General features: G+C 37.9%; 1 protein-coding gene across 1 annotated transcript in view; it reads left to right on the top strand.

Moving 5' to 3' along the window:
• The window catches only part of LOC126184344 (trithorax group protein osa-like), a 395,921-nt gene extending 373,122 nt beyond the window's left edge, over window positions 1–22,799 (top strand). Inside the window, 5 exon segments of the mRNA XM_049926723.1 lie at window positions 1,196–1,342; window positions 1,344–1,380; window positions 10,008–10,198; window positions 10,452–10,592; window positions 17,905–22,799. Of these exon segments, the coding sequence (XP_049782680.1) occupies window positions 1,196–1,342; window positions 1,344–1,380; window positions 10,008–10,198; window positions 10,452–10,592; window positions 17,905–20,625 (3,237 nt within the window). The 3' untranslated portion in view covers window positions 20,626–22,799.
• Window positions 22,800–23,740: the final 941 nt, after the last annotated feature.

Raw genomic sequence — 23,740 nt, 5'->3', positions numbered from 1 at the left:
CAACAATATTATCATCTTCTAGTTAGGCTTCATTATGTGCAAAAACCTCAGTTGAAATGTAAAAATTAACAGTCTTAATATTCTAAAACAAAGTTCTTGAGATTTGATCACTTGAATTCGTGTGATTCCTACTTTGAAATTGTTGCAGATAACAACACTTCATATAAATTTTATGATTTCTTGAACACCAATTTGAATTTCTTCCCTATATGAATTTATAACACATTCTGGGACACACAAAGCATACTTGTTACTTTTCTGTCAACCAGTTTTAAGCTAAAAGCCCACCCCTACCTAATTCTGAACAGAGTTTGAAAATTTCAAGTCATCATAAACAAATGTGTGTTTTAATTTTTTTTATTTTATACATACACTGTCTGTACATTATGTATAATTGGGGATCATTTATATCTTTTTAGCTTCATCATAGTTATTATTCTGGTAGATATGAGATCACATTCTCACTGATACAAAAAATGTTATGATTCTGATGTACTGTTTTTAATGTTCACTCATAACAATCTATTTGCAACATTTTACATCCAAGTGAGCAGCCATACTTGATGTTTTGGATACAGTCATTCCTGTTGTATTGGATAATTAGCAGAGTATGAAGTTTACTACAGACTTGTTTCATTCAACTCTGATATGAAAATGGGAAAGATGAATGACCCCACCAATAAACAAAATTATTCTAATTTTATCGTCAGCTCATTTATAGTTTTCAAATGGTTAAGGAGGTGTAAGTTTGAGATCGTAATGGTTTCTTAATTACTTTCCAGTTTCTCCAACTTTAGCCCTAACTTCCAGTAGTGCCCCTGTCTCCATGGAAGTGTAGTGTCACTTTGAGGTGCCTTGAGCATAGGCTTGTTATATTACTGTATACCAGCCTGGTTTGTCGTATTCACTCTTGTTACTGCATCATGTTTGTCCTTAGTAATTCTTCCCAATACATATGAAACGTCATTTCGTTTAAAGATTCAGTGTGAAAATGTACAGCACAATTGCAGTTCATTACCAAGAATAATTAGTGCAGTTAACAGCAAGGAGCTCGTGAACGGTAATGTTTAAACACTTTTTTTTTTTAGATGTTATTCATGAAGAAACATAAGTGATAGTTTTGTTACAGTTTGTGTTGTTATTTGATATTTGTTTGTGAAAAATAGTTACAATTGAAAGTAAATACTGCCAACAGGTATATTCTGGTCAACAAGCAGCTACTGCAACTGGCCCAGGTGGTCAGATGTATCCTGGAAGCCCTCATAGTAAATCAATGCCGCCTCCAGCTCCACAGACCCCTAGAAGGCATCCAGATTTTGCAAAAGACCCACAGCAGTCTCCTCTATCCACCATATAGTCAACAAAGGCCTTCTATATACGGTAAGTGGTAAGCACTGTAATTTGGAGGGTTCTTAAAAGTTTAAAGATTGGGGACAGGAAAAAGAAGCTAAGTCACATAGTTCTTGGTGCTGTTAGGGGTCTCTTCCCAGCTTATGAGGACAATATGAACTTTCTCCCTCTGTTTAGCTATTTTATGTGATATTCCTCATGTTTTAAAGTGACAGTAAAGTTTCATAATTTGATATTGTTGACCTATCATCATCTTGGTTTTTCCCTTTACATTGTGGTGTAGCAGCTCTCTCTCTCTCTCTCTCTCTCTCTCTCTCTCTCTCTCTCTCTCTCTCTCTCTCTTTTTACGATTAGCTCTCATTATATGCCAGAAATTATTTGTTTTCAGGATTTTTTTGTGCCATGTATATTAGACTTAATTTTTTATAACCACAGTTTGTCGGTTGTATTGATTCAACCCAAACATCTTCTATTTGTTGTATGTAATGAAAATAATTCATTAGTTACAAATGAGAAACCGTAGAGAGGCAATACTTGATTTCAAAAATTTAACTCTTTAACATAAAGCCAGAGTTAGTTTTTATTATTCTGACAAAAACTTAAAATCCGAAGTGTATCCCAGCAACTTAAGAACAGACCTCTGAAAAAGTAAAGCCTTGCTTACATCCATTTCAGCATGGGTAGTTAAATGTTCGGCCACTAGGGGGCATCCAGTCCCGTATTTGTAGCCTAGATATTGTGTTCTGGTTCAGGTGTTTGTCAGTGGATATCACCTTTACTGTTTGCAGCTTTGGATACTTTAAAATGGATGGCTGTACAGTGATCCTAAGTTTGATATTGTATTTAGCACCCCAGAAAGTGAAGTAGTATGTGATGTTATTTCGTTGGAGACTGAAAGTGATAAAAGTTCAACAGATGACTGACAAGTACTCACCCAGTGGTACGAGATAAATATTTATACTGTACTGTGACTAGCTCCACCAATATTTCCATTCAAAGGAACACACTGTGAAACACATGATTTGATTCCATATCTACACACAAACTACAAAATGACTTTATGATTCAGGATACTTCAGTGAAAGTCCAGTGCACAAATATATTCTGGATTTTATTAACAGTGATCTTCAAAAATTTGTAACTCACAGTTACTTCAAAAACTATTTTCATTAATAATAAAATATCTTTTTGGAACACTTTTTTGGAACAGTTTGTGAAGAAAAGTCAATATATCAAGGGATTAATTTTCCAATTTTGGAAATATGAAATACTATACGTTACAGTTACACCAGTTATTTATTGCCCCATTATATGGAACTACATAGAAAGTAAATAGAATTGAGTAACACGGGTAATTACAGTACTCGGTGATAATTTTTTCTGGTTCTGTACAGAAGGGCAAAAAGGATGGGCGCGAGATACTTTGCAGAAAGATGAGCATCCATCATCTCTGACTTATGCTTAGAACCATACAGATATATGTTTTGTGTTCGTGTGTCCTTGTGCCACCATTAACAACTTGTTGAAGGGCTCGTGTATTGTTAAGCGTGGAATTTAAGAGGAAACCTTTCCAAAATGTCTTGACATCCAGCTTCTCAGAGCTCTAAAAAACATTCCAAGTAAATAACTATTGACCATTTCTTGCTTGTTTGATGAATTCCGCCGTAGCATTGGTCCATTCCTGCTCTTGCTTCATGTTAATGATGTGCCATTTTATTTGCATTGGGAAGCAGAATTAATTCTGTTTGCAGATAATACAAGCATTTTTGTGAAGTTGAGCAATGAACCATCAACAAAGAAAATGGTAAATGATGTTTCTGTGAAAGTTACTGAATGGTTTTGCACAAATGGGCTTGCTGTAAACTTTCAAAAAATGCATTTACCCCCCTCTTGTACTGTTGAGAATATCCTCCCTTCTATTAACTGAGTACACCAACAGTAAATAATAAACTGGGATGGAAATTGCAAAGAGTTAGGTGTGAATGTGATGAAAACATAAACTGGAAAAACCATACTGTAGATCTGCTAACATGTTTAAGTTTCGCTACTTTTGTCATAATAGTAATTGCCAACTTTGTGAATGTAGAAGTCAGCAAGCTAAAATATTTTGCTTGTTCATTGATGTCATATGGGATAGTACTCTGGGCTAACTTCTCACCTAGGCAAAAAGTGCTTGTGGTCCATTATAAATTAAATTGAGTTATGTATGGAGTGTGCACATGTAAATCTTGCAGATATCTCTTTAAGCAGCTGAAAATATTAACCACAGCCTCACAGCATATTTATTCACTTACAAAACTGATAATCAGTAATCAGTCCAAATTTTACAGTTATGTTGATCCTCACAAATACAACTAGAAGGAAAAATTACCCTTTAATGAATCTAACTTCGGCACAGAAAGAGATGAAATATGCAACAGTAGAGCTCTTTAAAAGTCTACGTACGGGAATAAAATGTTTAACAAATAGCAGAAGTGTTTCCAAAAGTAGATAAAAGAGCTTTCCGCTTAATAACTCCCTATACACCATAGAGCAATTCTTGAGTAGAGATAATTAGTCATTAAAAGAAGCAGAAGAAGATAAAGAAGAACTGTAAATGGCAAACATGCAGCCATTATTTTCAATTTTTTATTTAGTTGTAGATAAAAATTATATGTTTGTTGTCACATTCCACATTATAATATTTATCATGAATTTTATGTGTGGAGCAATTAACAAACTTTATGGAACAAGCAACAAACCAACTGATAGCTTTAGTGTGCATGAGCTTATTGTAGTCTTTCACTACCTACATGCATGGCAAAGAGGTTAAGTTGTTAAGCAGCTGAAACATAGGAATTTTGTATTTCACACTAAAGTAAAATGGCAGATTAAGAAATGTTGACTTTTAAAGACCTCCAGTAGACTGCCACCTATGGTTTCAAATTTCAAAGTGTAGTAGTCCTTATCCTAGACCATTCCTTCAGTTGCAAATGCCTCATACTTTTTTTTTTTAGAGTAATTTTAGTTTAAAATACAGTTCGTAGCACTTAACCACATTTATACTGCCCTATGACTAATAGAAAGGATTTATCACTGAAATGCAAATTAACCGTTTGGCTGTTGTGAGCATGTACATACGTCCTGCCAGGCCGCTCCCCAGGTGTTGTGGAAGTGTGTATGTGCACCGCTTCAGTTTTCGTACAATGCTGTGGACATATGATTGTGCCCTGAAACACTCCAGGCATGTTACTTCCATATTTTGCGGAATAGAAAAGTTTTGAGTATTTATCACACACAGGCCAGGGTGGCCGAGCAGTTCTAGGCACTACATTCTGGAACCGGTTGCAGGTTTGAATCCTGCCTCGGGCATGGATGTGTGTGATGTCCTTAGGTTAGTTAGGTTTAACTAGTTCTAAGTTCTAGGGGACTGATGACCTTAGAAGTCCCATAGTGCTCAGAGCCATTTGAACCATTTATCACACAATGTATGTGTCTCAGTACATGCTATCATTTGGAGAAAATGTCATTTCAGTATCTTGAATTGTTTATGAGATATAATGATTGTTATGACCACATGATTCATGATGTGCAGTGTCTTGAATGAGCACATTCCGCATGATCATCTTTGAGACATAAAACTCAATAACTAGAGAACGAAATGAGATATCATTCTGCTCTCAGTTTTAAATAAAATTTCGATATCTTATTGACATTTCATTTACTGCAATGTGTGAACTAAAATCGACCATATGCAAAGTTTATGCGATGTGTTTTTACCTCTGCAAAATCTTTAAAAATTCACGCACTGATTTCCTTAATTTGATGCAGCACAGTAACTATGGCATATAATGAAAAGAAATCCAGGCCTTTATGGAGTGAGGATATGAGGCTATAAGATGCACAAAAATCAAAGTTCTTCACATAATAGTTTTCTCAAAAACAGATAAGTGCTTAATAGCAGCCAGCAAGTTTGTATGGACAGAACTGGGCACATCGTTGTCTGTTAGATAAAATCCAATAACTTGAGAGTGAAATGATATATTCTTATGCTCTCAATTTTAACAAAAATTTTGGTATATTACCCACATTTCATACACTGCAGTGTAGGAGCTAAAATCAGCTATATGCAAAGTTTATGCAGTGCATTTCTACCTTTGTGAACTCTTAAAAATTTTGTGGAATGTTGTTTGTAATTTGGTGCAGCGCAGTTAGTGAGGTGATAACGGGAGGGGGGGGGGGGGGGGGGGGGGGAGAATCGGGTAAGATATACAAAAATAAGTGTTTCTCACTTAATAGTTTTTGAAAAATTGGATGATAAAGATTTCATATCAGCCAGAACATTGTGTCTCGGCACAGGCACAAACATCTGGAGAACAGTAAAGCCATAACAAAAGCCACCTCCACACAGAATGCAAAGAGCACCTCTGTAGCAATGAAAGGGTTAAGTAACCTTCCACAATAGTTCACCGAGACTAGTTATGCTAACAAATGTGTCCTCAGGTTGAGTTTAATGTAGGTTCATTTGGGAAACAAATACATTACAACATTTATATATCTTCCAGAGTATGGTACATTAGTTTGCCTTTGATATAAAGATTGTGTACCAGTTGTCTTCAAAACTAATGCCTAGAAATTACATTTTACTGTTGCACTCATGTAGATAGAGTTGTATCATTTGAGCGTTACTGACTGTCCCTTAGCAATACCCTCATCTTACGAGAGAAATGATGCTTAATAAGTTTGACTTCATAATGAACATAATTTCTGGCATCATTTGTATATTCTACCTATGACATGTTCTTCATGAACTATTTTTCAGTACAACTGCCAGTTTGTCTCAATATTTTTCAAACCATTACCTACAAATCAGGATATGGATTCCAGCAACAACAAAAAAATGAAATAGACCCTAAGAAATGAGATTTGATCAAGGTATAATTGATGTTTGGTACATTTCACCACTACCTCATCTGTAGGAGCAAGAAATACCATCTCCTACAGCAGAAAAACTGTATTTATCATATTGTTTAAAACACACACATAATCAGTGCTATTATTTCAGCATCACATAAAATGAATTTTACTTTACTTGCCTGTGCAGGAAGTTTAGTTAGCAATACTGAATTCAATATATCGAAGTAGTGTAGAATCGAGTGTCATCAATATTTGTATTTCATTGCCACAACTTTAATTGAATTTACTCCGTTAACTTCAAATGATATGATTCCACACAATTTCGTCATTTATTTTGTGATTTTTCTTAAAAGATAAACAGTTACTCATTTTGAACAAAATTTGTAAAATTTTGTGATTTTGCACTTTGCAGAAAATAGGTACCTTTAATAATGAGTCATTACTTGGGACTGGAATAATTCACATTTTCCGATAAATCCAAAATAAATGCGAATTCTGCCTCAAAATGCGAAATTACTTAATAGATGCCATTTCATAGCGAACTGTATCCAGATGAGCTATTTGTTAGCGAAAGTTTGAAATGGCTGTATTTTATGCATAGAATATCGAAAATGTAAGCAGTCACTGGCACTATACGCCATATGAGGAAACCCAATTTGGATAGATAATGTGCACAAGGACCTATGTGCAAAATAAAGTGTACAAATGCAATGATATATCAATACACTCAATGATCTGGTGTGATGCCAATTGGGGATGATTGAGTGGTCTGTTTAAGACACACTCGCGTAATGCAATGTACCGCTAGAGGTCCGGCCTGTATCATTAACAATACTCTGCAACTTCAACAAGCAATTGTGTGGTAGCTACCCCGAATGCTTTGTGTTGTTTGTTACTCATTGTTTTCTTTTCTTATTTTGAAATAAGTGAAGTGAGTAATCCTACTCCATCACAGATTTCAATTATGACTCTTACAACACCAGAAGAGATCGGCAATCCCTGTGACAGTGTGTCAGTTCTGCTGTAGACTGCTGCCCAATGAAATGGAGGCGGGGTTTGTTTCCCCACACTGCTCCTTCCCCTGTGGCGGTCAAAATTCTAGTCTGTTTACACTTGCTGCTGTCTGTGACTATAGCCTATAATGCCCTCTGTGCTATAGTGATTGGAAAACAAAATCTTTAACGTTTTTTGACGGTGCAGAAATTATTCTTCTAATGTTAAAACCAAGTTAACATATGATCCATTTACTTTACCTTAAGTGTCTTGTCAGTTCTATCTGTAGTGTTGTCAAGCATGGGTTGTAGGGCTATGAATGCCCACGGAAGGTCGAAATTAATAGTCTACAGATTTTTTAATCTTCAGATTGGGCAAGAAAAGACAAATAATGTCCAGAAACACCTTAATCTGAGAGGAATTCAGTTAACTGGTGAGAAAATACTGGTGCTTTGCAACAGAACAATCTTTTTTGAAAGCATAAATACAGCCAAATGAAGAAAACAAAAGCCATTTCGGTAGAAAAAGTTGTTGAAGTGTTTTCAAAAACAAACATGCCAGTCAAAAGTCCCCAATCAGCACTCTTTTTAACAGTTGATTTCAAAGAACTAATAATTTGTCTATTTTCACTCATGTAGTGTGTCAGCCTTTTAAATTTGTGTGTCTAGTCATTTACAAACAAAGAAACTGGACACGAATTTTGTCAAAAATAGGTGCTACATTTTCCAGTCCCTAGTCATTACACATGCTTGTCAAACACCTTTTGCTGTGTCTAATGTCCTATTCCGCTTCCTGCTACTTGCTGTTTCCTGTGTATGTTCCTCTGTACCAACAACTCTGATTGATACCTTAACCAAGGAGGCAGATTGGTGTCTGTGCATATGACTAGGTGACTCACTGGGTAAATGTTCATGCATGCCTGAAGGAAAAGACACTGTGGTGACTACAGCTGTTATGAAATACATTAAATGTATTTGCAGCTGCAAATATGGACAGCCATTGCTGTTTAATGGAGTGACAACAGTGAAAATTTGTGCCAGACCAGGACTCGAACCTAGATTTCCCGATTACCACAAGCGGTCACACTATCTTTGTATGCATGTCCAAAGGAACAGTGCATTGTAATTCTGAATAACATAGGTACTGAAATATAATATTTATCTACTGACACCGAGCAAAGTGACTTTTGCCTAAAATGTCTCCCCTGTACGGGAATGTACATATGAATGTACGAGTGCAGGTTGTAGACACATGGTTGGAAACGTGTGGAAGTTTGGGTCTGGCCATGAGTCGTGCTTATATAGCTTAATGGTAAGGCGACTGCTCACGATAAGCTGGACTGGTTCGAGTCCTGGTTCAACACAAATTTTCTCTGTTGTCATTCCGTTATACTGCTAATGGTTGTCCATATTCACAACTGTGAATACATTTAATGTATCCAGTTAAACTATAGCTGCCCAATAACTGATTGGTTGAGTTAGTTCACAGATTGTAGGAAGTCAATGACATTACCACCATTAAAAGTTCTGTATTTATTAAAGCACTGTAATGTTCAAACCCATCTTAAGCTTGAGCACAGATTTTTCATGTGCTGTTTTGTCTGTGGTGCCTCTTTACATCCCAAAATCTACAGCCTGAGTAATTTCGGGGGAAAAGCCCCTTTTCAAACTTAATAGAGCATATCGTAATCATGATCTACAAGAAAAGGCAATATCCACTTTTGGCATGCAACTTGGCAGTAGTTTGGAAGGAGAGCACTTCAGTGGCTGTAAGGTTTTTAGTGCCCTTTCTTCACAAATTAGGTTTGGCAGATGGCAAGGCGAGCTCTTGTTTAAAGAAATTTAAGTCAGTCCCTGTTGTGTGTGTCATTTTAGACCATAGAGTGTTTATGATCCTGTGTATTTATTGTTGCAAATGTATTTATTTTTATATTATATATGTACTGTAATATTTACATTTTCTGTAATATTTATTTAACTGCAAAATTTGTTTTTCAGTGTTAGAACCTGAGCTTTAGATATTAAAAATGAATAGTAGTACTACTTTTATAATACCATAACACATCAGTAAAACTGACATGTTCAATACCCTGTGATATAACTACAACACGGCTCTCCGGAACACAAAATATATAAATAAATCGTACAGCTCATGGTTCATTGTGGTTTTGCAAGTGTTTTCAGATGTATTGTATCAATAAAATGTATTTACAATTTTCCATTTCAGTACTTATAAATGAGAATTAGTGTTTTATGGAATGTTACAAAAATGTTTTCTTGTGTTTGGGATGACTGAATGAATTGGCAACTGAAAAAGTGTTGATCTGTGTAGGTTCGTCAAATTTGATTTGTTGGACAGTAATATGTTAACTGGAAGTGCAAGAATGTATATAAAAAAAAAATAGTGCCTTGGAGACTTTTATTTACTTAGTTTTTAACTTCGTGTTGGTTTTCTAAAGATTTAAACCTGTAATCAGTTTCAGATTAATAAAGTTAACAGTGAGCATTTAAGAGAGCTAAGTTATGCAATTCTGTTTTTATAAGTACCTCAGATCCAGACACTTTGTTGTTCCATTCGAAAAACATTGCAGCAGGATTAATAACGAGCCTCTTAGGTTAAACTCTCATATTCTTGGTTGTATGTAGTTATTGGAGGGATTCACATTAGAGTGAGATGTTCTAGTATGCTAATTTGATGAGACATAAATGCATCTCATGAGATTGATTTAAATGTGGTGTGTTTAAAATAGAAAATTTGTTGTATTGTAGGCTGGAGTAGTGGTAACACTCAGTATCGGGCACAGTACCCTCCACAAGGACCTGTCCCACAAGGGCCTCCACAGTGGAACCAAAATGCTCAACGAGCTGGTGGTCCTGTGCCTGGTCAGCCAGCTAACAGCCAGTGGGACCAGCACCGCTACCAAGCTAGTGGACAGTCACCGTATCAGCCTCCACAACAGGTATTGTGTTACAGTTTGGATTACGATGTTCTCTGTCACTTTTATGTTCTCTGTCACTTTTGTCCATATAGGGTTGGTTGTTTATGGTTGAAGACATCCGTAACCATAATTTTTGTGTGAACTGTGTATTTCTTACTCTTTTTGAGATTGAAACTGTTAGTGAAACTGTCAAAGATGTTACTATAAATAATTTTAGTAACACAAGTATTTTATTCAGAGTCTTATTTACTTCTTTCTTTCTTTTTTCCTTAAGGCACAGCAGCAGTGGGTTCCAAGTATGCAGACTCCTGGTATTAATCAAAACTCACTCCTAAGACCACCGATGGTTAGCCCACGTGCTCCGTTCCGACCGGAAGGAAAGCCGTATTCGATGCAGCAACTACCAGGTTCAAAGGTTCGCTACTTCTAATTTTTTCTCACTCAATCTGAATTTTCTACACACAGCATGAGTCTACTTATGGTGTTGCTTTTGGTATGTCGAGATACTGAAAGACATTTAGAGAAGCCTTTGTTTCGTGTGCTAACAACTTGAGGACAACCTGTGTTATAAAAAAAGTTAAGAGGCTTGTACATTACAGTATGTCAAAGTCTTTGCTTTGTATTGAAAAATACACACATTCAGTGTTTTGTAGACACTGTTCCAAACCGTTGTGTTAAACTCGGGTCATTTCATTAAATGAAGTGCCCATAATAAAGAGTATGTGCATTTGGTCTTACATCCCATATGGCTCGTTTTGTCTGTTCTATTAATAAATAGTCATAAATTGATTCCGAAGCACACATTTGAAGCCGGCATTTAACAAATATTAACACTCTGTCGAGGGCGTTTGTCTCTATGGTCGGCATATCTGGCAAACACATAAAGCTTTCATGTTTGTACTGCGTTATGACCAATAAATAAGCCTGTTACAAATATTTAGTAGGGTGCCCTCAGCCTCGTGAACACTAATGGGGAACTTTGTTATGGCATAGTGGTAGCTCTAATTCAGAAACCTGACACTAGAAGCTGACAAGGTCATGTGCTGCCTGTGAGACTTTGTAATACCACTGCACAGTGCTGATTGAGTGGATTTTCAGAAGGTGGTGCCCCACAGCTCTAATGTATTTGAAAAATGTCATATTACCACCTTGAGGTGCTGGTAAAATTCTGTATTTACCCAGCTATCATCAGGTTCATAAAAGTACTCACAACCTAAGATTACCGTATTTACTCGAATCTAAGCTGCACTTTTTTTCTGGTTTTTGTAATCCAAAAAACCGCCGGCGGCTTAGAATCGAGTGCAAAGCAAGCGGAAGTTCTGAAAAATGTTGATAGGTGCCGCCACAACTAACTTCTGCCGTCGAATATATGTAGCGCTACACAGGCATCCCTTGTAGGCACAAAGATAAATACTGGTGCCAAAACCTCTGCGTCAGTAAATAAAATTAAAAAAAAAAAAAAATTGGAAGACGAGCATTTTTCTCCGCCCGAGTTTCGACCACTGCATTTTCATACATTATCCAACGAAGTAAATACAAATTCCGTATTGTTCATCTTCGAATTTCAATGTACTATGAAAATCCGACTGGTAATACTGGGATTTTTGTCAATATGGCCAACTCTACGTTCTGAATTGTTTCCTACCTGTGAGAAGAGATGGTTGCTAGTAGGAACCTGATGAAATGTGAATCACATGCAGTATTCTCTTCACCACAAGAATAATACGAATATAAACATTTTGCCGTGTATTCTTTCGTGTTTGCTTCTATCTCATTTAAATCCTGTCTGCCAAATAAACTACGAAACTAGAGTGAGACAACAGCAACAACAGCAAACGCGGAAGAATATACGTATCGTGTCATGTTTATATTCGTATTACTCTTATGCCTAATAGTGATACAGTCAGAAATGAAGCATGGCAACTGACTAGATTTTTAAATCTAAGATGACTAATTTCTGTGCAGAATTTGATGTACTAAAGAAGCGGCCGCAAAGATTTTCAAACGGAGAAAAATTTTCACCAAACTCTCGTTCAGAACATGTTATATCGTACGCAGTCTATTATTTGGTTCTTGTTGATCATTATCAAAGAAAGCAGCAGTGTAAGTAACAACAAATAGCAGTCTCTTGTCATTGTTTCGCGAATGTGACGATTCCTCTCTTTTTTTAATTGTAGGCGGCGGTAGCGCGCACAAAAGCAAGCCATGCCGCGAGCAGCGACAGGCCATAAACACGCACTATCAGAATGCGACAAACAATGCATGACACAGTATAGTAATGCATTTTCAGCTTAGAGTGACTGACGTAAACACCTATAACATTGAAAACGGCACTTATCAGATCAAAGCAAAATAAGCAATCGATTCAAACCAGACGAAGCACGTAAAAAAGGAAGGGTATCCGTATAAATACGGACGGAGCGCCTGACGCATAGCAATGGCTACCTGGTAAAACTTAACTGCTAAGCTTTCGACTCGAACCAAACTACTGTAGCTGTATCGTCATTCATTCGACCTAAATTGTGTCTCATATTACAATGGACCAACTTTGTTTCGATTTGGAGGTGCGGCCTAAAACTTTTCTCTCCCCTTGAATTTCGAGTCGCAAATTTCAGGTGCGGCTTAGATTTGGGAATTTTTTCCCCCTTATTTCGTGTCTCATATTTAAGGTGTGGCTTAGATTCGAGTGTGGCTTAGATTCGAGTAAATACGGTAGGTGAAATATAAAATAATCATCATCATATGATGAAACGGTGGAATATTCACTGTTATTACACCATAATATTAATTACATCCTCAGTCTATAAAAACTGTGCTATGTAGTGTACTCATTCATGTTATAACCGTAACCAACATTAAAACTTTGAACAGATTAGTACTGCACATCTGGTATGCGGTATGAATCTGTTCACAGCATTAATGAGGATTACAGTTATAACATGAACAAATACACTACTTAGCATAGTTTTTATAAGCTTACAATGTAGCTTATATTACCTTGTGATAGCAGTCAATAATTTGTGGTTTTATCGTCGAACGATAATGATTTTTAATTTCACTTAACATGATGCCATAAATACTTTTATGAACCTGCTGATGACCAGACAACTGAATCTGGTTGATAAGGAATTTTACCAGCAGCTCAAGGAGGTAATATGCGATTTTTCAGAAGAAGTAGCGGTCAGACAGCAGGTCAATGTTATATAGTGTGATAGTGCCACAGAGTTTTAGTTCTTATGATGTGTAAGTGTGAGAATAATTCTGCATAGTGCTTCAGCTGCAGTCCAAGATTTCTTAAGTTCAACGATGAGTAAGCTGCATGGTTAATAAGTGAGCCATTTTGTAGGTTGTAAATGAGGCATTTAAAATTTGAGAAAGAAACAAATAGTGCAGTGTCAGGATGCTCAAATGTAGTTGCTTCATTTTTGCCCCATTAAAGCAGCTTGTACAGTTGGTATTCTGTGTTGGCTTTTGACTGAAGCACAGAGTGACTGAATGGGATTGCCATCAGATGTACATGGCTATAGGTAAGAGAGCAACTCAGCTGCTGCTAGGACCATAAGGTAAACTGCAGATACAGAGATTTCAAAGATCATATAAGGTTTGTGAATCTGTATCACTATTGAGATTTCATTTAAAACAGTAGGCCCTGATCTCCCACTCCACACACACACACACTTTCTGGTTCCGTCAGGAAACAGGTTAAGATGAGTAAAATTAAAGAAAAGTAATAACATCATATTTTCTTAAAGCGTTTATCAATGATTCTGTCAACAGTTGCGGTATTTATGTTAGGCGGCTAGTTTCAAACCTTACAGGTTCATTTTAAAGTCTGGCCTACTGAGGCTGCACTGACAGTGCCTGATATTAATAATAAACATCAAAGAGGCAACATACGCTATATAAATGTTTCCAGAAAAAAATGCTACAATCCACACATGCCTCTTACTAAGTCAAAATCAGACTCATGCGTTGCCTCTTTGATGTTTATTATTATTGTTCAGGCACTGTCAGTGCAGCCTCAGTAGGCCAGGCGTGAAAAAGAACCTATAACATTTGAAACTAATTGCCTAATATAAATACAGCAACTGCTGACAGAATCATTAATAAATGCTTTAAGAAACTTAATAAAGTTACTGTTTCCCTGGCAACAAAATGTTGAAACTGGAAAAAAGGTCATCTTGATTAAGGCACTACTTAGTTTGCTGTGTTAGAAATCAGTATGCATGTTGACAGTAGGTATTGAGTATTTTTTTTTTATGGGACTATACACACTGCTGAAAAAAAGCAACAGCCTCAAGGACAGTCGCTTTACTGACCATTGAGGTGACAGGTTGTTCATCATTCAGATCAAACGAAACACGCATCACAGTAAATGGTGCCCAGTCGCATCAATACACAGTGTATTCCCCTCTGGTGGTGATGCATGTGTGTTTTCTCACATGCAAACTATCATAAAGGTGTCAAATGGTATCCTGCGATAGATTGTCCCAAGCATCTTGCGCCTTTTATAGTAATTTGGTCGTGGTTCTTGCAGGCCCCCAGAGAACAAGTAAGTTCCCACTTCATCATGTCCCGTACGTGTTCAGTAGCCAAGAGATCAGTTGATCTTGCTGGCCAGGGCAGTTTCTGTACACCACAAAGAGCTTGTGTTGCAGCAGCTGTATGAGGACGTGCATTATCCCATTGAAAAAGCACATCCCTTTGTATGAAGAAATTGCAGTAGCGTGGGGATAATAGCCTGTGCAAGGCAACGGGCACTGTTTGCTTTGGTTACTTTAACCTGCAGAAACACCAAATATGACAATGAGTTGTAACTGATTCCCCCCCCCCCCCCCCCCCCCTCCTCCATGAGACCTGGGTTGTGACCAGTGTGTTCAGGGCAAATACACTCTGGAGTAGGCAGCTCACCAGGTCTACACCGTACACGTGTGTACATCCATCACTAGTGATGCTTGGCAGTGTTGTGGTATCAGTAATAGTCTGGACAGAGGCACACGTGATCTTATCCCTGCTGCAAGCAGATGATTCCCAGTGCTCCATGATGACACAACAGGCGCAACATATGCACAGATTTTGGCCCTGGATGATAATCGATCAGACACCAATGCTCGCACAGTGCACCTATCTCGTCGTGCATCTGTACTGTGAGGATGTCGAGAGCCTGATATACAGGTATGGGAATGTTCCACAAACCTTTGTTGAAAGCAGCAACACGCCACTGATACATTGTGTCCAACATGTGCAGTGATCCGTCAATACGTCCGCCCAGCTTCCCCCAGGACCCCAATGTGACCCCATTCAAATGGCTGAATCTGTTCAACAGGAGTGTTGACTCATCAGTAGGGCGTGGTTGTACCCTAAAATGATTATGGCAAACTTGGCATAGTTACTGCCTGCAGAGTCAAAACAGAGGGTGCACAGACAGGCCTTCAGAGTGCCATCTGATCACTGATGAGTGTGACAAATAAAGCAATAATGCAACCAGCCCTCAGTATATGCACATACTATACAGTGGTGCCACCAAACTCAGTCCTTTGAGGATATTTTTTGATATTCATTGAGTTTTTTCATGTTCACTTTTTATTCAGGTATACACAGTTACTTCTTTTCCATTCTCTCTCTTAAATATGAGCACATTAATTTACAAAAATGTGGCTCTGATCCTATGATAGCCATCCTTAATGTGGAACAGAAGTGACAGTGGTTTGGATCAGTTAATAGTAGTGCAAAGTCCAATTTATTTATTAGTTCTCATTATAGAAAAGAATGAATTAAAAGAATAAAGGACATAAATTATCATCTTCAGCTAAGAATTGTCATTTTAAAAAATCTTGTACACTTGTGCTCCACTTTGAATGCTTATGTTCTGCAGCTTCTCAATCTTTGTTAAAAGCCATCTACAATGTTCATATTAAATATGAAAATAGATTTGCACCCATCATGTATGCTACCTACAAAAATAACAGAATTTTCCTATTGGACAATATATTGCATTACACAACTTACTTCATCCTACTTCATATCACTTTGCCCCAACCTTACTATGTACCACACTAAACTAATAAATTTTGTGGTCTGATAGGTGGAGAATGATGATGAGAAATAGTGAACTCGGCTTGTGGAAGAATAACTCTTTCGAGTCACGAATATTAAAAAAATCATTGGTGGAATTATTGAATCCCTACTGGCATTGTGGTGTTGAAGCTTCACTACAGACTCAGAATGAAAAAAGTTCATCTATAGATTCCTGAATGTTGAATGAGAATACCATCAACGGGCACCAAAAGTAGTTACATAGAATGATTGTGTTGGTAACATTAAAGAAAATGGAAATTCAGTGAACTACATGACTTTATGAAACAATTGCACTCACCAACTATTTCGGTACACATTATACAAGTAGAATTGGAGAGGCTGTATTGTTTATCAGGCAGAACCATTGGAGACTGTCAGAATTTTCAGATACCTGCCTAGACTGTACATCCCCACAAAATATGATACATGCCATAAAAATAAGAACCTGGCTAACCACTAGTAAGATCAGTAGTCAGAAGTTCATAACTTACTCTCCACTATGCAAATAGTCTGTGAAATAACGTAATGCTGTAGTTATATAGATTTCAAAAGTTGTGTGTCTCTTCATTTACTGTTATCCTTGTAGCAGCTCCACATGACCACACCACTTACCGAGACAGTTATAAGGAACAAGCCCCCCTCCCCCGCCCCTTCCCCAGCATTACAGTCAGAATAATTCTTCTCCTTTGTCTGTTTTCCTTTCTTGTGCAGACTTTGGATCTTGAATGCTTTTTATGCACTTTTAGAAAGTTATATTGCGTATATTCATTTTTGCTCACTTCATCCTAAGCCAGCTCTCATATTTTTTTGGTGGAGTATACAGCATGTTGAACTGTTATGACTCATTATGGCATATCATTCTAACCCATTACACTGTATTAAAGTACCACAGGTTGCCACTTGTACATAATGGCTGGGGTTACATATACTTGCCATATCCTTTTTAATGTTGAAACTGGAATGCTATATGCAAGTTACTTGTACTTCGTGCAGAGATGCCACAGTGCCACCATACCAGCAGAACAGCTTGCCTCTAGCTGTTATTTAGTAATGACTGGGTAAAACAAAGGAACAAATTGCCAATCATTCCCAAAGCACGAATCACTGCATTCCACAGAGAAGCATGACTAATAAATTTTGCAAGGTAACTTAGAGGCTATTATAATACAGTGTTTGTTACAGTGTTTAATTTTTTTGCCTCATCCCTTTTCAACTTACTTAATGATTGTGCAGTAAGTTATGTACAACAAGATAGGGGTTATGTACAACAAGATAGGGGTTTTATTAGTTTCTGTAGAGGCATTTTCTCTCCTTCTGAGCATTTCATACAGGTAGATGATCTTGCATTACTCTTAATGTACCAATTTCTTTAATTCTCAATGTATGGGCCACTGACTCAAAGGCTTGCAGTTTTTTAAGTATTAAGTCTGTTCATCAACAAAGCATGATAATCCTGGTGAGTATAAATTTTGCACATGTTTAAAGTTTTTGAATTTGATTTTCTCCCATAGCCCATTTCATAGTATAAAGTAAAACTTATTAAAAAAAAATCCAAATTCAAGTTGAAAAAATTACATATGTTAAGTTTTGTCAGTTTTGCTGACCATGTTTTGTACCTATATTTATTTTCTACTGGTGTCTTATTTCAGGCACAGCCACCTGGGATGAATAATGCGCAGGTCTACCAACAACAGAGTGCCCCAAAGCGAGAGATCGTTTTCCCTCCAGAAAGTGTGGAAGCAACATTGCCTGTTTTGTATAAACGCAAGCGGATGACACGAGGGGATGTAGCACCTGTAGAAGCGTGGAGGCTTATGATGAGTCTGCGCTCTGGTCTACTGGCAGAGAGTGCTTGGGCTCTGGATATTCTCAACATCCTTTTGTTTGATGATACCACAGTTGCATATTTTGGACTAGCCCACATGCCAGGACTCCTTGATGTGCTGTTGGAGCATTTCAGACGCAGTTTAGCTGACATGTTTGACTCGCCTCTTCCAGATTCTGGGAAGAAGTGGTTCCAGGCACCAAAGGTGGAAACGCCGGAAGTGGACCTAGGGCAAGTTAGAGTGCCAGTTGATCCTGCAGATCACATCACATTAATGAAATCGACACCAAATTATACTCTTGTGACTAGAAAGGGTGAGGTAGTTCGAATTGTGAACAAAGATAATGAGATTTTTGTTGTGGATGATCGGAAGAGCTGGGACATTGAAGGTGACTTGGCAGAAAACGATGATGTGGTTCAAGACCCGTGGCAGTTGACCTCTTCAGACATCAGTTCGACGAAGTACATTGTGTCATGTTTCCAAGGAGAGTTCGGTAATGTTCCATTTGCGAGACTGCTCGATGACAGTAAGACTGTAGGTGCCGAAGAGGAAGAAGATTGTCGGACAAAAGTAAGTGAAGAAGAATTGTATCCCATTGAAAACTTGAGTGTAACTCCTCCTATAGTGCTAAAAGTGGAATGTAGTGATGACAACGGTGTTATTGATAGTTCGAGCAGTGCATCTAATGTGATACTTAATGAGGAACATTTGAGTAAAGACAGCTCCTTCGTAGATGTGCAGGATAGTGATGAAGTGAAACGGACTAAAACTATTTTGAGTGATGTGTTTTCGCGGATAAAAAAGGAAAATACGGAAGAAAATTCATTGCTGCCTGAACACTGCGTAGACCCCTTAGAGCCTCCTAAAGAAACTGTAGAAGTGAAAAAGGAAGCAAACTGTGTCGAAAGTGAGAGCAGTAGTAATAATGAAAGGGAGTTGCCGCATTCTCCAAGTGTACCAAAGGATATTGAAACAAAGAGTGATAATGCTGTATCAGAAACTAGTGACACAAATAATTTTAGCAGCAGTAACATAAAAACAGAACATACAAACAACGACAATAGTTCCAATAGCAATGAGAGTAGTATATTCAACATAAGCAAAGGTGATAACTGTAACAGCACAACACCGAATGAATCCAGTTGCGATTATAAGATCAAAGAAGGTGTTGAAAGTGAAATTATTGCCAGTGAAGAAAACAGTGAAGGTAATGAAAGTGCTGGAAATGCTGCTGAAGGAACTAGCCTTAACAATTGCGAATGTTTAGAAAGCAATGAAAGTAGTAATGGCAACAACAGTTGTGACGAAACTGTAAAAGAACACGAAGAAACGGAAACAGAAATGGAACAAGATGTGTTCCTCGAAGGTTCTGAACATGAAGGAAAAGACATAAAAATGGAAGATGACTATGGTGACGAAGTTGAAGAAAAGTCAAAAGTAACAGATGTGAGACCAGAGATAAAGGGAGAAAACAGGGGCGGCATACAAATAAGGGATCCTGCGGGAACGTTGAAAAGAAGACGTATGTCAGATTATGAAGACGAATGTTACGCGAGAGATGAAGCGAGCCTTTACCTTGTTACTGATACACAGGATGCAAAGGCAAGGCGTTGTGTTTGTCTTTCAAATATTTTGAGGAATCTGACATTTGTCCCTGGCAATGAAGCAGAGTTTGCCAAAAATGTTACATTCCTTGGTTTGTTGGGGAAGCTTTTACTCTTACACCACGAACATCCTCCTCGTGCACAGAAACAGCGCAATTATGACCGTGAAGAAGATGCTGACTTTGCGGATTCTTGTAGCAGTTTACAAGGTGAAGCGGAATGGTGGTGGGACTTCTTGCACCATGTGCGCGAAAATGTGTTGGTGACAGCGGCTAATATTGCCGGTCATATGGACCTCGGTCAACATCCTGAGGAAGTGTCGCGGCCCGTAATTGATGGACTTCTTCACTGGGCAGTTTGTCCAGCTGCTCATGGTCAGGACCCATTTCCAGGATCTTCAGGCTCGTTGTCACCCCAGCGCCTCGCACTGGAAGCTCTGTGCAAATTGTGCGTAACGGACTCTAATGTAGATCTGGTTGTAGCTACGCCACCCTACTCCCGTTTGGAACGTCTGTGTGCTGTGCTGACACGACTTCTGTGCCGTTCAGAAGAGCAAGTGCTACGAGAGTTTGCAGTGAATATGCTGCACTACCTGGCCGCGGCGGACAGTGGTGTGGCACGTACTGTTGCACTGCAGAGCCCGTGTGTGTCCTTGCTAGTAGCATTCATCGAGCAGGCGGAAGCTACTGCATTAGGGGTAGCCAATCAGCATGGTATCGGTGCACTTAGAGACAATCCAGATGCTATGGGAACCAGTCTGGATATGCTGAGGCGTGCGGCTGGTACATTACTCCATCTGGCACGACATCCTGAAAACCGGCCGCTCTTCCTGCAGCAAGAACAGCGTCTGTTATCCCTCGTCATGAGCCAGATCCTCGATCAGCAAGTGGCAGCTGTAATCTCCAGTGTTCTTTTCCAGTGCTCACGGCCCTCTTCGTAGCATGCACAGCAGTTGTAGACAACTAAGTGGTGAAACTGGCACGGATGTTTCCTTCTCTTGTGATTTTTGCTGGAACATATTGTGAGAGGTGACTTTTGAGTCTGAATGTAATGAGGACTGAGTTTCCGGTTCGTCAGTCCTTTATTCCTTTCTTTTATGCCTTGCCGAAATGGTGTTAGTTAAATGTACAGTTAGTTATGAGTGAAGTGGAAGTACATGTTTGTTTACAGGAGGAAGTCGGCTGATGTTGATATTATGTACAAACAGTCAGACTGTCTTTGATTAGATTTAATAGATATAAATAAATAAATACAAATATATATATATATAATCTATATGTATATGTATATATATGTATACTTATACATATAACTATACATGAAATATAGATACAGTAAATACCAAACAGTTACGTAGTCTTGCAGCGAAACGGTTGCTACAGCAGTAACACGAGTGGGGCAGTAACTGAGAATTACCAGATGAGACTGATGGTGCCACTTCCAGCATTCACCAATATCTGTTACGAGTCGGAAATTTATTTTGTATTTATCATCAGATGTGGTTGGATGTGAATGAATGTGGAAGTTCTGTTATCTAGAGCTATGTGTCGACTGTCTTATTAGCGTAGGGCCATTGCTACAAATGCTGTTGAGGGACAGTGGAATAATATTAAATACCAGAATACACATTAAGTAATCATGCATATAGTTAAGTAAACTGAATTAGATTCTTTAGAATACAACACAAAATTGAGTCTAAGAAACATGACTTTGAGTGCAGGAAGTTAAGGTGCCACCACTGCCGTGTTACTTGTGGAACAGGTGAAAGTAAGTGTGTCTAATTATTTACTTTGATGTGTGGAAGTGACGTGGGGTGTAACATAATTGAGAAAAGATTGTTATAAACATTTTCTTTCTAAACACGCCCTTGAAATCTGTTCATTGATACCCATTGGATAAAAAATGTATAGCCCATTTTATCCTACTGATGGCTGATTTTCATCCCTCATACTAAGACCTCTTGTGGTCATGCTAAGTACCTTTCCCTTTCCTTACTTTCATATTGGTATTACTGTGCAAATGCTTTATATATGTCTGAACAAGTCAGAAATAAATGTACATAAGGAGTACTAAGGCAATTGTTATCATTCCTCCTTGGTGTGCCTGTTAGGTGGATGGCTAGTAAATGTAGTAGACTGAGGGACCTATCACATTATTTATAATTTATTTTTTTTTACACTGTTATCTACATGTTAAAGTGTGCTTCAAAATTTCTTTTGCTTACTTGTAAGCTCCCTTTTCTACAAATAATTGAGATACATAGTATCCATTTGTGGTGGTCTCATTGTATTTTCTATTCATTCTGTTTGTTTCTCACTGGCTACAAAATTAGATTGTCTTGAGTGTACTTACTCTCCACAATTTCTTCTCTCTGATTAGTTGTACTTGGTTTCTAATACTTCAGTTTGCTCAGTATTAAAAGCAGAAGCAGAATGTGCTGTATTGATTCAAAAAATAAAAACTGAAGTATTAAAATGACCCTTAGTAAGTATTTTCTACATTTTTGAGAGTATTGTTTCCTTCTGTGCATCTTGTCTTAACTGTTTCCTTTGTCTGATGCTTCTCCCATGTCTCCTTTATGCATGTGTTGCATCTGTTGAATATTTCAGAATGAGTGGTGGTTTGACACACTTTTAAGATGAAAATTGTTAGCACAAAATTTGTACATTATTTATTTAATGTTTTCATTAGTTAATGTATCTGTGGTCTCGTGTTCATTTTATTAGTTGTATGTATGTGTATATATTGGACGTTTTGCTGGAAGGCTTCCTCTATACAATTGCAGAACTTCATAGAGACATCTTCCGTGTGATGTGTTGAGAGTAAACAGTGGAAAAGTTATATGCTTGTCATTTTAAGTTGCTGTGATTTTTTTTTTGTCATCCTACTACCCTTATAATCTCCTCCACATGATTAAGTATTTTGTCATTTGTATACTTTTTTAAAAAATGAAGAAAAGGAAGAAACATGTTTGATATGAGATACTCAAGTTCTTGACAAGGTTGTTGTCAAAAATATTTGCTACAAATTTTATATTTATGGCTTCTGATATACTCATAATTGTTGTCTCGGTAGTAATTCCCTGGCACCTTGTATTAAAAGGCTATGCTATTATTTTGTTAAAATGGTTTCTGCATCGCTGCTCCTGTATCAAATTGTTGGCTGACAACTGTTGCATCTCATGTGAGAGCAAGACATTTATAGTTTTATTTTAATTGAATTTACATAAACGCAACAGTGTTCTGTGCATGGCATTCTTTTCGATTTGTTGCAGATAAATAAAAGTTCTGTTTTGCTATGTTTATGCTTTGGCTGTGGAAAGTTTGCTGTTGCAAAAATTTAGTGTGTTACAGAGGGTGAAGTTCTATGTTTTTTGCGTATACACCATCTGATCGAAAGTATCTGGATACCTGTTAGTGAACATTAATATGGGATGTGTCCACCCTTCACCTTTATGTCTTGAACTCCACTGGGAACACCTACAGTGAGGTGTCAGACTGTATGTGGAGAGGACTGGCAGCATGTTCTACCTCAAGAGTAAAAACCAGAGGATGTAGTGGTGTTGGATGCTGAGGTCTTGTGTGAATTTGACATTCTAACTCACCCTAAAGGTTCACTGGTGGGTCCAGGTCAGGACTCTTGGGTAAGCCAGTCCATTTCAGATGAGTTATTGTCCTCAGACCATTGCCTCACGGGTGCTGCTTTATGACTGTGGACTGTCATGCTGGTGCAAGTGATAATTGTCTCTGAACTGTTCCTCTGTTGTGGGTAATACACAATGCTGTAAATTATCTCTCCACACCTAGCATTTCCTTAACCACAATAAGGGACCACACTCTAAACACATAAGTCTCCCTTACCTTAGCACCGCCTCCTGAGTAATTCACTGTTGACACTACACGTGACCGTAGGTAATGTTCTCCAGCCATTAGCCAAACCTAAACTCTTCCGTCAGTTTGCCACAGGGTATAGTGTGATTCATCACTCCAAATCACTCATTTACAGTCATCCACTGTCCTGTGGCATGGCTCTCTGCACCACCTCCAGTGTCACTT

This window comes from Schistocerca cancellata, chromosome 4 (genome assembly GCF_023864275.1).
Source record: "Schistocerca cancellata isolate TAMUIC-IGC-003103 chromosome 4, iqSchCanc2.1, whole genome shotgun sequence".
NCBI lineage: Eukaryota > Metazoa > Arthropoda > Insecta > Orthoptera > Acrididae > Schistocerca > Schistocerca cancellata.
Note: the sequence above shows the minus strand (reverse complement) of the source record. Positions and strands in the feature narration are given on the sequence as shown.